Source organism: Aspergillus bombycis (genome assembly GCF_001792695.1).
Source record: "Aspergillus bombycis strain NRRL26010 chromosome Unknown contig00167, whole genome shotgun sequence".
Lineage (NCBI taxonomy): Eukaryota > Fungi > Ascomycota > Eurotiomycetes > Eurotiales > Aspergillaceae > Aspergillus > Aspergillus bombycis.
In genome coordinates this window covers 1-22,053 of record NW_019170169.1, presented here as the reverse complement: position 1 = coordinate 22,053, position 22,053 = coordinate 1, and the positions used below count along the sequence as shown (strand labels likewise).

Sequence of the window (22,053 nt, the reverse complement as noted above, 5' to 3'; positions counted from 1 at the left end):
GCAGTGACATTGGTATTAACCGTAGCACAATTGGATGCCTAATTATTACAATGATTCACAAAACACATTTCCGGCCAACACTTCAGGTTATGTTCTCTCCATCACCTTCTTTGCAGCTTCGAAAAGATCTCTCACTTCCCTTTGCCCTTTCTCCGTTACCTTTTCCATCTGTTCCTGTGCTTTCCGAATGTCATCCGGTCTAGCTATTTTCTTCTTTTGCATATCCTGAAGGCGTTTGTGTACGGAACTTCTCGAGTCGCGGACTGCCGCTGTGGCCTTTTCCATGGCCGCTTTCGCGATACTGACTGTCTGATCCCGCGATTCTTTGGTCGGTGGTGGGATTGGTATATTCAGTTGCAGAGAGTTATGCGTGTCTGGCTGGGGTGTTAAGGACAAATCGGAAGACACAACCGCCGAAGTTATGAGTTTAATGTGCTGTCAATCTTGTCAGAAAGAGCTATTAAGAAAATTGCGAGGGCAAAAGCTCTAGATTACGGCTGGGAGGGGCAAGAAAAAAAAGAGGGAGGGAAAAAGACAAAAAAGTGCCTCACATCTTCTTCAGAGACCAGTACAGCTACCATGCGGCCTCCCTTAGGAACGACTTGAGCTAAATCCCCTAGTTTCAAGGTTTCTTTGCTTCCTTTGCTTAGCTGAACACGAAGATTTTCGATAGCATCTGTGTTAAGTCTTCCTCCCATGCGCAGCTTAGAAAGGTCGTCTTTGAGACGGCACACCGCGACTGCAATACCGTGATGTAGTTGAGCGAGATCATATGGATCCTCAGAAACAGCAGCAGCTTTAGGGGGCCTTGCATCAGGGCTTGAGCTAGAACCGCTCTTTGTTTTATCTTTTTTCTTAAAAAGTAGAGGGCAGGTGGAAAACCTCATTCCCCCGTTTGGGACTGCTAGACTGCGCTCTTGAAGAAGCCAGCGCCCCCGTTGAAGGTTGACTGGAGAACTGACATTTGTAAGTGAGGATGGTAGACGTTGGATTTGACTAGATAATACTAGAGTACGTTGCATCTTTCCTGATATCCGCCGCCACTGACAGACAGCAAAGTCAATTGACCAGTTGGTTCAAGGTGGGTTGAAGGAGGCAAGGCTTTTCGCTCGAATTTATGAGATAGCATCTCCTCAACGCCGGGAACTGCCATAATCCGTAAACACTCCGTAGATCACCGGCCTCAAGGCCCACTACCCAATTTAAAAAAGATCGCTATTTCTGACCCATTCATAACGCCAATAGCTTAGGCCATGTAGTACTCCGTAGTTTTATACCTTCTGCAGTTCGCACAGAATAGAGAAATTGCTAAACTAGTTATTGCAATATGCTAGAGGTATAGTTATTACAAAGTCCACGCGCGTGAACTCATTACAGACCTTGGAAATTAAAACATATGATACCCGCGATATATCATGACAAAGAGTATATAGATTCACCGGCTCATCAAAATCATAGGAAGGGTCTTCTCCGAGATATTAGACAATGTTGACCAATCTGTATTGAATCATAAACACACGCCTGGCCCAGAGGGCCCACACATATACACGAAACTCATATCAAAATTGTTGCATAGGTAGCAGAGCAGCAGATCGGCCTCTATTCATAATACTAAGTAGATAACGCGTCCAGTTCGTTTTTTGATTACTTTTTTTTTTCCTACTTGCGGCGGTCACCGTAAGTCCTGCGAAGATTCATTTACCGAGTGGCCATAGCCTTAGTAATGAGTCTCTTGAGGGCAAGCTCCTTCTTCTTAAGATCCTCGGGGGTGGAGTCTTCGATCTCGAGCTGAGCCATAGCATCGCTGAGAGCGGATTCAATCTTCTCCTTGTTACCACGCTTCAGCTTCATCGACATAGTGGGATCGGAAACGATCTCCTCGACGCGGGAAATGTAAGACTCCAGCTGCTGGCGGGACTCGAACTTCTTCGTGAAAGCCTCGTCGCTAGACTTGAACTTGGCGGCATCTGAATGATGTCAGTTATGGTACATCTCGGTTAATCTGATCAGATAAAGGTACTCACCGTCGATCATTTGCTCGATCTCTGTGGTTGAGAGCTTACCAACAGCGTTCGAGATAGTGATGTTCGCACTACGGCCGGAAGACTTCTCAGTTGCGGTAACCTTAAGGATACCGTTGACGTCAACTTCGAAAACACACTCAAGGGCAGCTTCACCAGCTCTCATGGGGGGAATGGGAGCCAAGGTGAACTCTCCAAGAGAGGTGTTGTCCGCACAGTTCGTACGCTCACCCTGGTAGACAGGGAACTGAACAGTAGTCTGGTTGTCTACAACAGTAGTGAAAGTGCGCTTCTTGATGGTGGGAACAGTCTGTCCGCGAGGAACCACAGGGGCAAAGATGTTGCCCTCCATGGCAACACCAAGAGACAACGGAACAACGTCCAAAAGCAGAAGATCCTGGGTCTCAGCAGAAGTAGCCTTTCCTGAAAGGATGCCAGCTTGAACGGCAGCACCGTAGGCGACAGCTTCATCAGGGTTGATGCTCTTAGAAGATATATCAGTCAATGTCAATCACAATATGCCACAACAAAAAGAACTCACCTTCTCAAGCTTCTTTCCGTCAAAGAAGTCGCTGAGAAGCTTCTGGATGCGAGGAATGCGCGTAGAACCACCAACAAGCACAATCTCATCAACCTTGCTCTTCTCAAGGCCGGAATCCTTGAGTACCTGCTGCACTGGCTCCAGAGTGCCAGAGAAAGACTTGGCATTCAGGTCCTCGAAACGGGCACGAGTAATGGACGAGTTGAAATCCTCTCCATCAAACAGAGAATCAATCTCAACAGTAGTCTGGGTGGCGTTGGACAAAGTGCGCTTGGCACGCTCACAGGCCGTTCTCAGGCGGCGCAGGGCTCTGGCATCGCCCGAAAGATCCTTTCCAGTCTTACGTTGAAATTCCTTCTTGAAATGCTCAAGCAAGTTGGTATCGAAATCTTGTCCACCAAGGTGGGTATCACCAGCGGTGGCCTTGACAGTGAAGACACCACCCTGGATGTTCAACAGGGACACATCGAAGGTACCACCACCGAGATCATAGATAAGGACATTGCGTTCCTTGTCGGATTTTCCAGAACCAAGACCGTAGGCAATGGCAGCAGCAGTGGGTTCGTTGATGATACGAAGGACGTTAAGACCGGAGATAGCGCCGGCATCCTTGGTCGCTTGACGTTGGTTGTCGTTGAAGTAGGCTGGCACAGTGACAACCGCCTTTTCAACCTTCTTACCAAGCTTGGTCTCCGCGACCTCTTTCATCTGTGATATACCATCAATCATGTAGTCTAGCGATAGAGTTCGGCTCTAATTACCTTCATCAAGACCATGGAGGAGATCTCCTGGGGAGTGAAAGTCTTCGTCTCTCCAAGGTACTCAACCTCGACGGCGGGGCTTCCTCCCTGATCAACTACCTTGAAGGGCCACGATTCGACATCCTTTTTGACAATAGGATCATCAAAACGACGGCCGATAAGACGCCTAAAGTATGTTAAGACGAGAAACAAAATCTCTAACGGTCATTCAGTAACGCACTTGATATCGAAGATTGTATTCTTCGGGTTCATCGCCGCCTGGTTCTTTGCGGCCTCACCAATCAAGCGCTCCTTCTCGGTAAAAGAAACGAAGGATGGGGTCGTGTAGCTACCCTGCTCGTTGGCAACTGAAGGTGACAAAATGATTAACCAACAATCTCCATTTCAGGAAGCTTGAAGTAGACATACTAATCTCAACGTTGGTGCCTTCATAGTTGGCAACACAGGAGTAGGTCGTGCCTGGGAAACTGGTTAGCTTACTTGCATAGAAGGAGATTCAAAAACGAAAGAAAAAAAGGGCAGAAGGGGAGAAGGGGAGAAGATTTCGGGATACACAAGAGCAATCGAGGTATACCACTCACCAAGGTCAATACCAATGGCGCCTTCGTAAACTTCGTCAGACATGGTGAATAAAGAGGGGGGGGGGGGGGAGATGAAAGAGACAAGGAAAGAAGGGAGAAATGGGATGGAAGAAAAAGAGATTTTGAGAGGGGAGGATTATAAGTTCACTCCAGGTGTTGAGAGAAAAAGCAGAAGGAAAAAAATTGGACAGTTCTGAGGGGAGGGCAAAAAGAAACCCACTTTTTGATTTTTTCTTTTTTTTTTTCCTTCTTTCCTGCGTCTTTCAACCTTTTTCTTCCCCTCGGCTGGGGAGCAAATGAAACCGCCAGTGCTAATCCATGGTTGGTTAAAGCTAATTAGATAAGCCAGTGTTCAACTAACTAACTACAAGTAACTACTAGTAGTACTGGTAACATATTCGGTAAGAGGGCGGGCCACGCAAGTAGCCGGGTCAGGTCTGTATTCTATACAATATCGCCTTATTTCAAACATCAATATCTCAATCAATTAAATTAAAATTTATTTTAAATTTTATATATAGTCTATATATACTAAAGGAATAGCTACTGAAAATTATAGCTTCTAATTATTTTTAATTATCAGAGTAAAATAGATTACTATATATTTTATAGTATTATTAATATACAGCTGTAATTTATATCTCTAAAGATTTTTTCTGCTAATAGATAAGATATAAATAATATATTTATGATGTATTAAAATCACACTCTGGTATATCTAACAGGATTGAGATATTGATATTTAAAATAGACAGTTTTCTAAGGCAGACCTGACCCAGCTACTTACGTGACCCGCTTCCTTACCGAATACATTTAGTTAAAAAGATTGTCCATCATGAAGCATTTTCATGTATCACTAACATACGGAGTAGTATAACCTACAACAAAACTACTGACGGCAAGTACTGTATTGTATAGACTTTCTGCTACACAAGAATTACCACAGGTAGATTCTATGATTCCGCAAATTAGTTGTGGCATTTATTTATTTGATATATCCCTACACGCACAATAGAGAATAAATCTCTCTTATACGGAGTAGTACAGAATGGTATTGGATTTTGGTACCCATTGCTTGTACACCCCTAATCTCTTACCACAAGCTATGAGTCGAAGGTGATTTTTAGCTAATATCCATTAGACTATTATGCCTCACGAGAGTCACCTATTTCTAACATCCCAGAGTATGTTAGTGACCAGGCGTCATTTTACACTTTAAGACTTTGATTAATTACAGGTTGCTTGTATGTGGATCGCTCCACTCTTATAAAGGGAATTTTACATGTAAATTTAGCAACCGTTTGGACACATGAATCGAGTTCTCATCACTCGACGGACTCTCTCAGAAAACTACTTCTATTGAGATAATGTCGCCTCTACCACGGTTGTAGCATGGAAAGTCAGGTGTATTTGCAGGTGGAACTATCATTCGGATTATTAACATAAGTAAAGGAAGAGAAGTAGCAGTGATATATTACCAACAATCTCCCTGTCACTACTTGGGGTACAGAGTAGCACTGCTTGAGAATTGCTGACGCTCGCATTTTACTCTGGGGTAGATCATTGTGTATAAACAGGATATATTGTACAAGGTCGGTAGATATATATATACAGCTGAACATCCCGAAACCATCATACTCCAATATCACATTTTACAATAAACAGTAAGCAAGAGAATCCTCTATATATAGATATAAAACCTCACGTATTTATGACGCAACTGAGCGTTGAAGGCTATAACAGCATGCAAAGAACATCACATCAAACTTTACTGCTTCCCTCGCGGTGACTGCTTCAACAAGATGAAAATACAAATTGATGACATACCCAGATGTTCCTCAAAGCAATGAACTAAAACCAGCCTAGCCAGTCATCTTACCACCAATAATACACTGGAAGACTCGGACCTAATGCCAGTGGTGATTCATAAAATAATGAGGCAACAGGGGCAAGTAGAAACTACATGGAATGGTGAATACTTTTTTTGGCAGCCTTAGGCACTAAAGCGGCTAGACACCTCCACCAAGAAGCAAATGTGGGTATCTTCATTGGAGTATTTCTGTCTTTTCACTTGTGTCCTGATCCGATCTGCTCCCTACTTGCTCCTTAGGCCGGTGAACCTCAAAACTACACCAACTCGTGATCAGAGACGCACACCAACTGCGAACAAGTCTCCAAAAAAGCCGTGCGTCAATTACATTCCACCCAAGTCACTCCATCATCGGTTATTGTTCCGTAAGTATCTATATAATAAGAACACCCATAGTTCTTGCCTATTAGCATGGCCAATATATATGTAAAAAGATCTGTCACAGCTAAAATATAGTCAGCAGTTGCTGTATCCACATCATTGCGCGCTTCTTGCCGTTCCAAATGGACATCGATATGAGCAGGAGGAATAAGAAGCCCCGCCTTCTGCTTGAATCCGAACGAGAAAGGCTCGAGGAATTCATCGACTCTATCCACTACTCCGCGAGGTACATTGACTCATATCGTAGACTGTCGACATGAATGCTGACTTGCTCACAGATATTCCGATGATCAATTTGAATACCGTCATGTTCAGCTCCCCAAAAACATGCTCAAAAAAATCCCGGCCGACTACTTTGACAGCTCCAAGGGAACCCTTAAACTGCTTTGGGAGGATGAGTGGAGGGCCTTGGGTATTACACAGGTGTGCAGGCCCGGTCACTGCTATCAGATTTCCAAGTTATAACTTGTCTAACTTCGTCGCTGGTCAGAGCTTGGGTTGGGAGCACTACGAGGTTCATGAGCCGGAACCGCATATTCTGCTATTCAAGTGAGCGCCTTACTTTGAACTTGTTCACCTTTGGTACTAATAGTTGTGCCAGGCGCCCCCTCAACTACCAGCCACCAATGTCACAGTAAATATACCTCCAATTCGATGGTCAATATTTAGCCTTTCTCTTCTCATTTCCCCATTACTTGGACGAGCAAACGGCCGCTAAATAAGGTGCGGAGTATGCATAAATGAGATTATTCTTAGGCAATCAGGTACTTCTTGCATGAAATCTCGACAAGGAATATAATTCAATGCTGCTAGAAGATGCCTCGTTTGTCGACTAAGCCACCACGCACTGCCACCATAACGGCCGTTTTACTGTGCTCCAGCCATTCATATATTCTATTTGCAGGATCCTTTTGTCTAGAAGGGGTTTTCAGACCACGTTCTTGGCCAACCATTGCCCCCACTGGGTAGCAGTAAAGCTGCTACTGATCCCCGGTTCTTCGATACCCTAGATGACGGTGTCAGTACATCGGGTCACTTTTAACATTCGCGCAACTAGGAATGGCATACATTGAAGTATACGGTCGGAGAAACATGGACTCCTACAGCACGGCCTGCCTAATTTGTTGTGTTAGATTGGATATATCTCATATCGCCGGAGTCTTAATATCTTACTTTGACCATTTTCTTGATATCATCGGTGACATCGTTGCCGGTATTCAATTTCCCGTCATCACTAGCTTTGTCGCTAACGGTCAAAAGCTTGAGCACCTCCCGCTCCTCCACTCCCACAAGTCCGGCAACCTTTGCCAATCTTTCATATGTTCTATTGCGTGTTTCGTTAACCACACTGACATCAAAGAAATCTTTCTGTTGTTTGAACAAAGCAGCACTGAATTCCCAGAATTTCTCGGGAGCTACTCTCAAAACAGCCGCGCCCGCTTCGTGCGTTAAAGTTGATGATGGGTGCCAGGGTTGGATATGTTGGCGAAAAATGACCTGCAGTTTGCCACGGTATTGATTTTCAAGTGTAGGCCTGACTGAGCTGTAGAACGTATCGAACATTTTTGCAGAGAACTATGGCTAAGTTTTAGCGTACATGGAAAAGCATAGTAGAACCGACAGTGTGAACTCACAGGACATGTATAGTCAAGATCTCAGTTTTTAGTATCATCAGCTACCACATATATGTCAATCCAATGCCTAACATACAGAGTTCAAGAGTGTGTTGCGGGTGTTGATCAGTACCAGCCGCAATCTTTGGCCCGAAAATTTTGGGGGAAGAGCCATTAGTGATTGTATCTAAAAAAAAAAAAGATATGGTTAGGTGCTCTCTGTAATTCTGAGTTGTTTTGTGGATGTGAGATGAGGTGACAATAATTGTATTCAAGTATTTAGTCTGTACTCCCTATAGGGGTGGGGTAATTTATCAATACCTTACGTCATATCACACTGATTATTTATTACTTGAACAAGTCACATTTGGCCCGCGAAAGACAGTACAGCCAACAGATTACTAGGTATAAGCTACTCATATTCATAGCCCAGTAATGATAGTTGCATAGCATTTTAATGAAATGGCCTTTCCGATACTTGCTGATTACTTGATAAGCATGTTAGCATACCGTCTGAACCCCATTACCTACTCGTGCATATCTGTATAGCTTAGATCTAATCTCAGCAACATGAACAATCACAATGCCTATTTCGTTCAATCTCCTAGATGCCAGACGTCTGAGAGGCTGTAGCATGGAGAGGAATGCCCACAGTTTGAATGCCCAGGAAATAAAATAAGTTGAAAAAGAGACCTCTTCCATACATTAAGTCCCGTGTCTTGAGTTACATCAGAATGCACCTTGTAAAAGGGTGGGCAGCCGGTTAAGGGCCACCAAGCGCTGTTTGGTTGAATATGCTCACATCCTTAAGCTGCATCGAAACCAAAGACCAACTGGCCGTTGCTGGATCGTATTCACCTTTCACTTCAACCCTGCAAAACCCTCTGGGGCCTTTCAAGCCGACAGGACCGATAAAATAGAACGCGCCACGCCGAGGACGGTGTAGTTCTTGGGCCCAACAGTCCTTCAGCCGCATCTTAAAAGCTAACGATGCTGCGTACAGATCAGACCCGGGACCAAACTTTGGTAAAGGCAATCGTTGCAGTGTCGAGATAACTAGAGAATGATGAAGGTCGGCGCCACCTTTGTCTCGCAAGGTGCCCTCCTGAGAACCAGTAGGTGAGGTCGACTGTGTTTCAGACTGATGCATGGGGTGCAATCCGTCCAGGGGTTGAAGCTCGGACGATAGCGTCTTATGGGACGGTAGGCTTGAAGTACCTGGGGCTTGTTCCTGCTCTAAACCTGTAATATTAAGCCGGGAAAGTTGTCTTTTCACCAAGATCATATAGGCATCCTTTATGGCAAGTGCCACAGATAAAGGCTGTACACACCTCCGAAGACGGTCGCCATCCTCCAGAGACATAGGTTTTGATACCCACGATATGCCACCGTCGGTGAATTCTAGCCTACGCATCATAAGCAAATCCTAAGGGTTGTCCTATCATGAATGCACATACCCTGAGCGCCCATAATCAGGAGGAGCGCGAGATGGAAAATGATGCACTAGCCAGAACCCTGTTACGCGAAGGGGACCCCCTAGCACGCGCGATAGTACTTCAGACTGGGAGGCATCTTTCTGAACAATGGATGCCAGCTCATCTGCACAAACAATGTTTAGCCAAGGACTAAAATGCAACTAAATCGGCCATACCTCTGAGATATTGAAGCTTTTCTCGGTCCCGCGACGTCTTGACAAACTCTTGCCACTCCGGGTCCGATGCTGCATATAGTTCACCTTTGTGTAATCGTGGCCAGCCCAATGGTATGAAAACAGGATCAGAATCTATTGTTCCGCTCGCAGGGTTCTTGAGGCGCCCCTCGGTCTCATCTTTTCGATTTTCGCCCACACCCGCCTTCCCAGGAAGTGCTTCCTGTGTGGCATCGGAATCGTCTAGCGTATTATCAAACTGAAGGAGAACAAATGAACTCCACAAATGAAATGCGGCACCATAAATAAAAAACGTGGTAAAAAATTTCCTAAGGCATATTTCAGAGGGTGAAATATCTATAGTACAACGAAGATTTACTTACCTAATCCACGGCCGCTTGAATTTGACATGGCGCACATTGTTGAGATTCGAGGTCTGAGACAATGGTGGGCTAATTCGAAAGAGAAATGTAGGGTTTGGAAGTAATCGCCTGAACCGAAACATTGAGAGATCGCATGTGTGGGCGCAGCTGTTCAACAAGAAGGCATATCTTTTACCCGTTCCTCAGAGTCCTAGAATTGGCATGCCCCTACCTTAGTATAACTGAAGAGCAATATGGAAAGAACGAGTACGGACTTGTACTCAAGGCTTAAATATAACTATGATCGTACGAAAAGTATCTCCATAAGCGAAAACAAAGGAAAGAGAAAGCAAAAGAGGAATAGAGAAGAGAAGGAAAAAACCAGGTGTCCGGAGGAGGTATGTACACTATTATTGAGATCAAATATGGACAAATCTTGAAGGAGCCTAACATTTGAACTTTCCCCGTATACCTACTCGTAGTCGTCCTTACGGAGTACTTCAAGTGCCCCGAGATTCAACACGTGATACAGACCAGTTGAGATACAATGGGAGGTAACTGAAATTCAGAATACCTAAATGCTGTATAGCTTATAACTTTTAGAGACCGCCTACTGTTATTGGTATTTTATACCTTACAAAATCTTGTACGTCGTTCATTATTGGGCTTTTCTCCAGGCGGTATGGTATATATTTGATGCATGAGCCACGATTGCTAGATGTTCCTACTCCGTAAATTTCAAATACAAGTGGTACTAGTAACTAACTAACGTAGCCGGTAAGCAACCCGGTAGATGCTGTATTCCATATAAACTGGCATATTTTTAAACATCGATATCTTAACCAATATATATTCCAGATATTTATAATTTTATTTATAGTCTATTATATACTATAAGAATAAGCTATTTAATTTATAGATGCTAATAATTATTTATTATCAGAGTAATATAAATTACTTGTATTTTATAGTATTATTTGTATATAGCTGTAATTTATATTTCTAGAAATTTATTTCTATAGATACTCAATATATATATATATATAAAGATTATCTATACAAATACTATATCAAGTTATTAAGTATATCGAATATAAGCTTGTTGAGATATTGGTGTTCAAAATTATATTATTTTGTATGGAATACAGCATCTACCGGGTTGTCTATATTACCGGGTTGCTTACCAGTTACGTTAGTATAATTTGGGGTTAGTAAGAGCTGAAGTAATGTACGGAGTAGCTACTACCCGTACATGGTGCAGGTGCTTCGTCTACTTCACGCTCAAATGCCAGTTCCTGACCAAAAGGTGTACGCTGAAAGTCCATAGAGCTGTCAGTCATCTAATCTCACAAGGCTTTTATCATCACAAGCGATTAATTGCTAGTTCGTTCGCCCAGCATGCATCGGCTCACTCGCTTCTTGAGTCTGTCATTAGCAGTCGCATCCGGAACCAGAGCCTTGGATGCTTCTATATTCACATTCGACCCATCTTCACCATGGCAAAACACAAAGGCTCCGGTGATAACTGATGATGTAGCTCGACATCTCTTGGAGCTCCGAATGAACGTACCTACCGCTTCGACTCTGGGAAAGTGGGATCAAGACATAGTTGAGCTTTTGGACAGATATGGTGGCTTGCCACGTCCGTTGTTTGGCGGTGATATCGACTATAAGGATGTTACTAGGAGCCTTGTGATTCTTGAAGGGCTAGAGCTGGGACTTGGTATGTCAAAAACGATCGTCGCTATTCAAGACAGCTGACGAGCTGTTACAAGGATCTTCTGTTCAGCAAAGGTATCAAGGAGACCTCATGATTGGTAGCCCTTCGGCCAATGGCATAATTGATGGTTTCCTCGACTCATCAGAGGCTAACTCTGACGGCTATGTTGTGACCACAAAGAACTATTGTAAATTCGATGGCGGAGTCGAAACAAGCTCCGATGTTCTTCAAGTAAGAAAGAGATGGCTATCAGTGGGGCTTTTGCTACAGCTAACTCTGACCTGCCTGTAGACGATTGAAAATTGCATTCCTAAGGGCTCTGCATTCGAAGCAGTAGCCCATGTATTCAGCAAAGAGCTTCTCGGCATTGTGAAGCTGGCGGAAACGTGGGTAGACGAGCAGAGCTTGACAGCAGTCTTGAAGATGTCATTGCAGGTACGCTCCTATAATAGTTAGCTTGGCGAAGTATTTACTGATTTACAGCAGTTTCCTGATGATTGTGTGGGCTCTGGCTCTGTAGCTGACTCGCTGACGTCTGCTCTCCATGGTCTACGTTCTCTTTCGTCAGAAGCCAAACAAATCACAGCAGTCCTTCTGCCTAGATCTAGCCAAGGTCAAAGCTCGAAAAGTAGAGTGAACCCTCGAGGGGCCGTGAAACAGGAAGCTGCTGTCAGATCGACTGGTGCGGCAGTTATGACGACGCTCCAGAGGCAAACACATCCAGTTTGTTTCACCTCGAATTCTTCGTGCAATGTGGCAACTGATAGCTGCTCTGGACATGGGCTTTGCTATAAAAAGTCCGGGTCAGCCAACGACGAGGTCGCTAGCGACTGCTACGCCTGCAAATGCAAGTCAACCATCGTCACCAAAGAAGATGGTACTGTCCAAAAGATTCATTGGGGAGGGTCTGCGTGCCAAAAACGAGATATCAGCTCCCCTTTCTTCTTGATTGCAGGTATCAGTATACTGGTGGTCATGGCGGCAGGTACTGCTATTGGGATGTTGTTTCATATTGGACAGAATGAGTTACCAGGTGTTATAAGCGCTGGAGTTGGCCCCGCAAAAGCGCAGAAATGATGTCAATATTAGAAAACCTCTTTTCAATTCGTCTTGAGGATGCGGACTCTTGAAGTCAATGCGGTTTGGTTAACACAACTCAGAACTGATACTATCCTAAGATACAAAGCTTTGTTTTCCTGGTATATGCATTGGTATTCTCATCATCACGATGTACATTAGAACAAGTAATAATAAACAATGGGGGAAGAGTGAGAGACAGCAAGCTTTCTCAATGGGTAACCAACTACCTTGCATACAACTTGAAAACCCGAAAATCTGAAATACCTTGCAACCATCGCGCCATTAACACCACGCCACGGGTAATAACATTCATGAGGACTTGTGACATTAAGCCAACAGCCTGGAACAAATGTAGATGCCTAAACAGGGACTTTACACATCCTTCATATGTAAGACAAAGTTGTCTTTCGAATAGTGGGGTACTTCAACGTATTATACAGAATGATATTCATGTCTTCGCGTGACCTTGCACGCTGTAAATAATCGTTCCGTTGCCCGTTGGCATTCCAGATGCCATGAAGCGAGGAAGGGCAACGTTTTATGTGAACTGGATAGGGGAGCTGCAACACATATTTTATGAGGCTACTCAGGCGCTGGACTGGGCTTCCAGCTGGCCAGGTGTCCGATCGGCCGTAGAGCGAGCAGTGTCCGTCGGTTGCGGCATGCTCTCTCTTGAAGAATGATTCCGAGCAGAAAAAGATAGAAAAGAAAGATCCAACGACCGAACAGGCGTGAATCTAGTCCTCCAATTTCGGTTCGAAGGCTCTGGGGCTGAGCTTGACGGGTTACTAGTAGGCCGAAAGTTGTGATGTTGTATTTGCCAAAAACGTGGTGCAGTTGGCCGGGACGATTGGGTTCCATTTCTCAATGGAACCTGTCGCTCCGATATAGCTAGGGGGTTCCGAAATGGGTTAACACGCCCTCCTATAAATACTGATTGTGGTTGTGGGGGTACGACCAATCGTGTTGTATTACGACGGCCTGAGCGTTCTGCATTAGTTGTTTGTCCGCCAGGATCAGAGCGAGGCTTTGGAATATAGTAATCAGCCTTGCACAAGGGACAACAGGCTCTTCGACTCGTTAACCACGGATCGACACAGGATGCATGGAAAGCATGACCACATGTAAGCCCACGTATGTCATCGTCATCTTCGATTGTGTCAAGGCAAATTGCACACGAATCGCCTGGATTGGGCAAAAGTTCTGCTGGTACTGCAGTGCGAATTTGATTATTGACATCCTCGTCATCCTCAAGAGAATCACAACTCTGCAACTGTTTTGTCTCTGAGCCATGGGTGGTGTCGGCCACTACAGCAAATGCTTGATCGGCGCTTTCCTTCTCTTGCGGCTGCGATGAGGCCATCTGTGCATGTTCAACCGGTATAAATGACTGTGACGTGGTCGAGTTACATCGATGGTGGCCTATTATTTGTGAATTTGTTGTGGAAGAGTGTGCCCCAATAGTGGTAGATAGAACATCGTGTTCACCTTTCAAGCTTTGGGGCCTACTATTTGACGCCGATATTCCACCTTCAGTTGGAAGACCTTCATTCGCACGCGAAGATCTCCACACTTTGTATTTGATAAGTGGAAACCGTTCGTTAACTTCATCCATACTCATCAACTTTTTCTCCCTCCTTCGCCTATGTGGACGAGGCATGGTTACTAAATCTATCGGTTCACCCGTTTCCTCATTGCGTAATTGGCGGTTTCGCTGGTTATATCTGAAACAATACTTTACCCCAACAATAATCCTAAGAGTGGTCGACAAGATTAGCGTACATCTCAAACATAATGCAAGCTTGGACATACCACAGGTTCGTGAACACAACACCGAAACCAAGGGCAACAAAGAATAAGAGGGGTGAACTTGTGGGACTTGAGCTACTATCATCTCCGTTGTGATCAGTACTGGTGGTAGTTGGTTGTAAACCTGTTGCGGTGGAGGCCATCTTGACAAACGAAGACGTGATGATACTGAAGGGGTTGAGCGCAGTAAACAGTGCCGGCGCTCTCGATTGTTAGGCAGTGATATATCTGGAATCCACGAATATATTGACATGAGATGTCGTCGAGAAATCAACAACCTAGATTAACTTTATCCCTGGAGCACTGTAACGGTTTTATGGCTCTAACACGCAAAAGCGATGGGAGCAACCCGATTCATCAGCGTAGCGACACAAGGCACACACCAAAATGGGAACGCGGTGGATCATCACTGGTGGCAGCTGCGCCCGGAGCTGCTGAAAGAATTGTTCCTATTGTAAACCTAGGACGTATATCGCATTTGAATCTAGAATGCCGTTGATGGAGACAGCGATACTCCACATTAAGGTGGGTGGTAATGTTGGTAATGCGTGGCCGAGACCAATGGCTGAGCAGTCAGGTCACGGGGTGGCTCATTATAATCTACTCTGCAGTACGAAGTAAGGTTGTACCCTTAACATTCGATTTCGTCCCGCAGCACTCCGTACTCTGTACAGTACTTGTAGCAATGAGGGGTACAACAATTTACAAAAGTTAAAAAGGTAACTCCTAGGTACGTATTTAGCGACTACTGGAGTACTTTCCTATCATATCTTTCATATCGCCTTGTACATATTTTAAACATGTAGTACACTAAGCCATACCCGAGGCAGAATGCTTCGGTAATAAATCGAAATAATATTGATTTGACAGAAAATATTTTGTTATACTGTAACGATTGAAGTGACCCGTGTGCACGAGAGACGGTATATTCTCTGACTTCCTCTAATCCAATAAGCTAATTTGAAAGTGGGGTTCTATGGAGTCATGCGGCTTTTCACGATTGTGTACCTAGATATATACCTACCAGCAAGTTTTACGTTATCACACTACCATCGTTATTCCCCCAACCGTTTTATGGTTTCTCGATAGTGCGAATCTGCAAAATGGACAGTCAAGTTACAAGCTCAACTGAGAATTCCAACCCTGTTGTCTTTTTTGACATCACTCTAGGTGGTAAGTGCGGAAGATAATATTCAGAAACACCAACCTTTTGCAGATCCTACCGCTCTGAGGGATTCCTAGCCTGGTTTCACCAGCACAACTCAATTAAAGATATGTAGCTATGGAATACAGAATATGGAGCTGGAATATCTACCTCACCAAATAAGATCTATAGAGGCTGAGCATACATTATCTCACAGGAGAGTCACTGGGACGTATCAAGATGGAAATCTTTACCAGTATCACGCCCCGAACAGCAGAGAATTTTCGCCGGTTCTGCACAGGAGAAAGCAAGAATCCCCAAGGACGGCCACAGGGATATAAGAATAGCAAATTTCATAGAGTTGTGTGTACATTACATATCCTCGGGGCTATGTTTCTGGGGCTAATTAATACATTAAAGATCAAGGATTTCATGATACAGGGTGGTGATTTTGTCAACGGCGATGGCACAGGTTCTTGTACCATTTATGGCACTCCACGATTTCCAGATGAAAATTTCATTTTGAAGCATGATCGCCCAGGGCTACTAAGCATGGCAGTAAGTCCCAGTACGAAAGTCTGGGGAAGTGATGATACTGACATGTCCAGAATTCTGGACCCAACACAAACGGTTGCCAATTCTTCATTACAACAACTGCGACGCCGTTCCTAAATAATAAACACGTGGTGTTTGGACAAGTAGTGGAAGGGATGGACGTTGTGCGAATGATTGAAAACACTCGTACAACTAGGGATAAACCTAATCAAGACGTGACCATTGTTCAGTGCGGGGAGATGTGATACTTGATCAATAAACCGGTTCGAACCCCAATATATGACGCTAGGTTGATTCCCATATTCTTAGGCGTAAGTGATTTTCTGGGCTCTATCTATAGCACTTAACACTTTTCTTTCCCTCCTTGTCCTTACAAGCCAGTAATATCACAATCTTGGACTGCATCCAGAGCTTAAAGCTTGAACTTGCTAAGGTAATCAGAAGCCAAGGTGATAGCTTCGTCAGTTTTGTCTGGGTTAGTACCATTGCCAATAGACGTGGGCCCTTTGCCACCAGCCTTTCCACCGACCGCAGTAGAAACAATAGCTGCCCATTCGCTCGCGGAAGCTCCTTGATCGGTTACGGCCTAGTATGAAATAAAGATTGTCAGTCTTGGACGAAAAGTACAGGGCGATGATATTACCTTTGACACATAGCAGCCGTGGACGACACGGCCTTGGCTAGAATCCGCGGCCAAAACGTAAACCGTTTTATCCTGCAGCTTCGACTTCACGTGGTTCAAGGATTCGCTGACAGCTTTTGCATTCGCTGAGATTGGAAGCCTAGCAACAAGCCAGGACTTGTCTTGGTTTTCTGGGTCTTGGAAGTAAGAAGTAATCGCCTCAAGCGCCTTCTTCGATTCAAGCTTCTGTTGTGCTTTTTGCGAATCGATGATTTGCTTGTTGATATGTGCAAAGCGCTCACGGAACCTCGATTTTTGAACTGCTGAGATTAATAACTGGCTAAGGTCGACTTGGATTTGCTTGGCATCCTGTTCCTTCTCAGGACCTAGAGCCATTGCTTCAAGGCTGTCCAAACGCTTCTCGAATTCCTGGGCGACACGCTGCACTTCATGAGCATCCTCTCCGGTAACTGCAATTATTCTGCGGATGCCTTTGGCAATGCCGCTTTCTTCCAAGATAACAAGGTCCTTAATGTCGCCTGTCTTCTGCACATGAGTTCCACCACAAAACTCAATACTAACTTTTTCCCAACGAGGATCCTTAACATTCTTAAGGATCTCCTCCAACTCCACGCCTACAGACACAACACGAACAGGATCTGGATAGGTTTCGCCAAAAACAGCTCTGACACCTGAGATCTGTCGGGCAGTTGCGAGAGGCACCTCCTGCGAGTAGACAGCGCAATTCTGACGGATATACTCGGTCGATATATCCTCAATCTTCTCCAGGTCTTTATCTGTGACCTGTGATTTATGTGAGAAATCAAACCTAAGCTTCTCAGAAGCAACAAGTGAGCCCTTCTGCTCCACACCATCTCCCAGTACCTCTTTGAGCGCAAAATTAAGAATGTGTGTGCCTGTGTGGTTATTCCTGATGGGCCACCGACGAAGCTCGTCGTATTCACAAATGACTTCATCACCAACAGAGAGAGAACCATACTTCATGAAGCCCGTATGAAGAACATACCCAGCATAAAGCTGAACGTCGCCAACTTCAAGTTCAGCCTGTCCATCAATGACAATTCTGCCTGTGTCATTTTCCTGGCCGCCTTGTTCGGCGTAAAAGTTCGTGCGATCAAGGATAAGCCCAATTTGGTCCCCCTCGGGTATCCGTTCCGTGGAGGGATGAAAGGACTTTTCATGGTAAATGGCCTTAACCTGGGCAGTAATATTCCCTCTATCGAACTTCGCGGCGTCGTTCGTTTTGGGAACACCATTCATTTTCTCCAATTTTCCAAGATCGTGAACATCCAGTTTGACGGTGTCGGCGGCAGCTTTTTTCTGTCCTTTACTTGCTTCCTTAGCTCTTGAGCGAGCCTCTTCGAACTCAGTGTCATCAATTCGAAGGCCACGTTCCTCTGCCATAATACGAGTCAAGTCGACAGGGAAGCCAAAAGTGTCATACAATCTCCATACATCAGCACCGTGGAGCTTATCGTCTCCCTTAGCCTTAGCTTGCTGAGCATAGTGTTCGAATTGCTTTTCACCACGGTCCAGAGTCTTTGCAAACGAAATCTCTTCCTCGTCAAGTATTTCCATGACATCTTGTTGTTTTCGCTTAACCTCAGGAAACATGTCGCCCATCTGATCCACAAGAGTCGGTACAATCTTGGAAAAGAAATTGCCAATTTCGACCCTGAAGTATTTCCTGGCATACCGAACGCCTCTGCGAAGCACCCGACGAATCACATAACCACGGCCCTCACTATTCGGTGTGACGCCATCTGAGATAGCAAATGTCAGGGTTCGAACATGATCTGCTACAACCCTGTAAGCCGTGTCGATTCCATCCGGATCTTCAACACCGAATCGTCCCTGATACTGCCGTGCTCCAGTGATGTCCTTGATGGTTTGGAATAACGGAGAAAACACATCGGTATCATAATTTGATGATTTATTTTGAAGTATCGAGACCAAGCGCTCAAAGCCCATGCCAGTGTCGACATGCTTGTTCGGGAGGGGCTTCAGAGACCGGTCCGACTCACGGTTGTACTGAATGAAAACGTTATTCCAAATCTCAAGAACATTGGGGTCATCCTGATTGACAAGATTGGAGGCATTGCGTCCCCCAATTCTGTCATAGTGAATTTCACTGCAAGGTCCACAGGGGCCTTGATCACCCATTTCCCAGAAATTGTCTTTCATATTCCCAGGGAGAATATGGTCTTCCGGAACACCCACTGCTTTCCATAGCTCCTTGGCTTCCAGGTCGGGAGAGAGACCACCCTCCTCGCTCCCTTCGAAGTAAGTAACATACAGTCGTTGCGGATCCAATCCATATATCTTTGTCATAAGTTCCCAGGAGTAATTAATTGCTTCCTTCTTGAAGTAGTCGCCAAAACTCCAGTTACCAAGCATCTCAAAGAAGGTCTATTGCAAGTCCCCTATCAGTACGTGCAATAATAATAGCATGAGATCAGATCGCCTCACATGATGATAACTGTCTTTTCCCACGTCGTCCAGATCCTATTATCGCTACGGTCAGGTTCTTGCCAAAAAAACAAAAAGTAAAAACATTGTCCTGGCTTTGACACTTACATTATGCTTACCACCAGCACGGATGCACTATGAATATAAATTAGTTGTGCGACTTTCATGGGATAGAGGGGGGCTAATGATTTTCATGTAGTAACCTTTTGGGTATTGACTGCGCTCTTCAAATTCGCAAAATCCGAATGTGGATCCACGGTGCCCAGGAAAATCGACTTAAACTGATTCATCCCGGCATTTGTAAAAAGCAATGTTGGGTCCGAGTGAGGAACCACAGGAGCAGATGTAACTGACCCGATGTTAGCTGGCAAAAGATCGAGAATATAATGTGTTGTATATAGTATACCGAAAGTATGCCCATTTTTCTGGAAATATTGAATAAATGCATCCCGAACAGACTTTGCAGTCCACTCAGGACTGCTTTGTATATTTGAATTCATTGTGAATGATGGTGAGATGGTGTTTGCAGGTAACGCACTTCGATGTGGGGGAGGGGGAGGGGAAGTGTGAAGATGGTAGAATGTTCTGGGTTTTGACCTAAAGGGCGACAGCAGATGAGTCAAAGCCAGTTCCCCATCCCTCAAAAGCTTAGGGGCTCGCATCAAGCCACCCTCTCAGCGATGCATTTAGTTGCACCAGGTTGACTTCACTCATGCCCAGGATAGCAGATGGTAGATTATAAACTCTTCTTGTTACTCCGCAGAAAGTTCTCTGATTGATTACCTGGCTGTTTGTGGTTTGGATGGCGCAGCATCCTGATGTGGGAGTTTATCACGGAAAAAAGCGTCCCGCGCAGAGCGACCCTGATGGAGATCAGCCTCTAGCTAAAAAGTTTGGTCGCTTGCATATTGGTATGTCTTGCCATAGCCTTGGCTTATTCTCTGTTTCTCCTGTCGCCGCCCTTTGTTTCGGAATTCCTTACCTCTATCTTCCCCCCCCCCCCCCCCCCCCTTTTTTTTAATCTTTTTTCCCGTTCTTAGCTTCACTTTTACCGTATCCTCTAACGAACATCGCAACTTCAGGTCCTCGAGCAATTAGTCCTGCCCCTAGAGAAATCAGAGACAATCTTGACGTTGGTCAACATGGTTCGTCGGCTTTAAATGACTTGATGATATTGGACGACACGAAACATACTGTTTACATTCATGATCTTGAACGTGAGATAGCAGAAACTGAGCTTCCCGGTGATTCCATTACATTCCTGCCCGGGATCGTGGAGAACTTGAGAGCAATCCCGACATTCGTCGCCACAGAAGCAAAACCCATGTGCAATGAGTTGGTCCTCTACAGAGAACCAGCATCACTGACGGTACCGAAGGAAAGAGACACTGTGCGTAAGGCCCTGATTGAGACAAGGGAACGGGCTAGGACAACTCAATGTGGGCGACATCCCTCTGCATATAGCACTACGTATTCTGGAACGGTCACAGATCCCAGTAATTCAAACAATACTCGTCATCCCGGGGATGCAATGGAGATAGATGCTGGGGTATAGGGAATTCTAATCCTTACCTTCCTAATTTGTTGTCTTTCGCTCTTCAACCTAGTGGTCTAACTGGGCCATTACAATATAAACTTACGCGGCTACTCTATGTCGCATAGATACATTGAAAGTCTCTTCGCCCTCTTGTCTCTTAACCCACACATCCTTGCCGCAAATGATGGTAGCTGTGTGGGGGGCAAAAGACTACTATATATTTAGGGGCGGGAGTTATCAGTAAGATGGTCAATGGGCTCTCTTATATTACAGTTTTCAGAATGTCAAGGTAATGGATGTTCTAAGTATTCCGATACATGTTTATTGCATAGACATTCATAGCAGGTAATGTCAGGATATTGATCTCATATCTTATAGGAGTGCTGCGGGCGCAATGACTGTGCTCAACCTTCAGGTACAGGTGAAGCTGGATTAAACTTTTGGTTCGCTGTAAATGATTATTATCTGCCGATTGCTTAATGGCAGCAGCTTTGTAGTTAAGATCTAACATTTCGATAGTAGTAATATTTCAAAGAAAAAGGATATCTCTCACTACATGAGGTAGAACGGCTTGAGATATGCCCTAGAGAGCTATCCGCCACTTGATCATAGATAACTTGTGCGAGTACGGAGTATACGTAACGTAACGTATAAGCAGCTCGGCCACCTCTGTATTCCATTGCAAATGGCATTTTTATAATCCCAGTGTCTCGCTAACTAGAGAGGATAGCTATCTAAAATCTAATACTTGAACTAGTATGCTACTATCTATCTACTATTATATATGGGAACTACCCTCTTGGCGTTATGCAGAAGAATGAGATATATATCTGTACTGTTTTCTATACCCGCCTGTAATTTCTTCTCTCTATAGCTCTATCTCTATTTTAATCTATTTAATTTTCTATTTAGTAGAGTAATATAATTGTAGTATATTGAGATATACTTAGATAATTAGTTCTATATTACACCCAGATATCTGTCCAAGGACTCTGCGACCAGTTAGCAATCTTGATTAGAGACAATTTACTCAGTTGACTAGAATCTACTAATAATCAGTTATAAGAGATAACCCAATATAATCTAAACAATATTGACAATACTATAATAAATAGTCCAAGATAAAAAGACTAGATTAATTAAATATATATACTCAATTATTAGATAATATAAATAAATTAAATTAATATAAATCTTAAAAATAGCTATTAAGTAACTGAGTAGATTAATTATAAAAAATTTAACTAAATATATAAATAAATATTTTTTATATATTCTAATTATTCTATTTCTATAGCTATTCTATTTAGTAATAAAT

At 44.2% G+C, this 22,053-nt stretch overlaps 6 protein-coding genes across 6 annotated transcripts; 2 read left to right on the top strand and 4 right to left on the bottom strand.

The window, feature by feature from the left end:
- Positions 1-87: 87 nt before the first annotated feature.
- On the bottom strand, positions 88-3,947 carry ABOM_011254 (putative Hsp70 chaperone (HscA); the record flags this gene model as incomplete). Its single annotated transcript, XM_022538382.1, has 9 exons — positions 88-435; positions 552-957; positions 1,703-1,967; positions 2,025-2,505; positions 2,563-3,270; positions 3,324-3,489; positions 3,544-3,670; positions 3,732-3,782; positions 3,905-3,947. 9 exons carry the CDS (start codon positions 3,945-3,947, stop codon positions 88-90), a joined length of 2,595 nt encoding a protein of 864 aa, XP_022383679.1.
- Positions 3,948-6,277: 2,330 nt separating this feature from the next.
- ABOM_011253 (cyclin-dependent protein kinase regulatory subunit CKS1) lies at positions 6,278-6,793 on the top strand (the record flags this gene model as incomplete). The annotated part of the gene is made up of 4 exons (XM_022538381.1): positions 6,278-6,381; positions 6,434-6,578; positions 6,646-6,704; positions 6,757-6,793. 4 exons carry the CDS (start codon positions 6,278-6,280, stop codon positions 6,791-6,793), a joined length of 345 nt encoding a protein of 114 aa, XP_022383686.1.
- Positions 6,794-7,083: 290 nt separating this feature from the next.
- Positions 7,084-7,718, bottom strand: ABOM_011252 (DsbA family protein; the record flags this gene model as incomplete). The annotated part of the gene is made up of 3 exons (XM_022538380.1): positions 7,084-7,161; positions 7,224-7,271; positions 7,329-7,718. 3 exons carry the CDS (start codon positions 7,716-7,718, stop codon positions 7,084-7,086), a joined length of 516 nt encoding a protein of 171 aa, XP_022383685.1.
- Positions 7,719-8,531: 813 nt separating this feature from the next.
- On the bottom strand, positions 8,532-9,921 carry ABOM_011251 (uncharacterized protein; the record flags this gene model as incomplete). Its single annotated transcript, XM_022538379.1, has 4 exons — positions 8,532-9,174; positions 9,226-9,367; positions 9,420-9,745; positions 9,800-9,921. The coding sequence occupies 4 exons, from the start codon at positions 9,919-9,921 to the stop codon at positions 8,532-8,534; spliced, it is 1,233 nt and encodes a 410-aa protein (XP_022383684.1).
- A 1,255-nt stretch (positions 9,922-11,176) lies between these two features.
- ABOM_011250 (DUF3844 domain-containing protein) lies at positions 11,177-12,575 on the top strand (the record flags this gene model as incomplete). Its single annotated transcript, XM_022538378.1, has 4 exons — positions 11,177-11,501; positions 11,554-11,729; positions 11,790-11,933; positions 11,985-12,575. 4 exons carry the CDS (start codon positions 11,177-11,179, stop codon positions 12,573-12,575), a joined length of 1,236 nt encoding a protein of 411 aa, XP_022383683.1.
- A 3,923-nt stretch (positions 12,576-16,498) lies between these two features.
- Positions 16,499-19,698, bottom strand: ABOM_011249 (alanine--tRNA ligase; the record flags this gene model as incomplete). Its single annotated transcript, XM_022538377.1, has 6 exons — positions 16,499-16,672; positions 16,730-19,138; positions 19,199-19,234; positions 19,307-19,333; positions 19,402-19,547; positions 19,605-19,698. 6 exons carry the CDS (start codon positions 19,696-19,698, stop codon positions 16,499-16,501), a joined length of 2,886 nt encoding a protein of 961 aa, XP_022383676.1.
- Between the last annotated feature and the right edge of the window lie 2,355 nt (positions 19,699-22,053).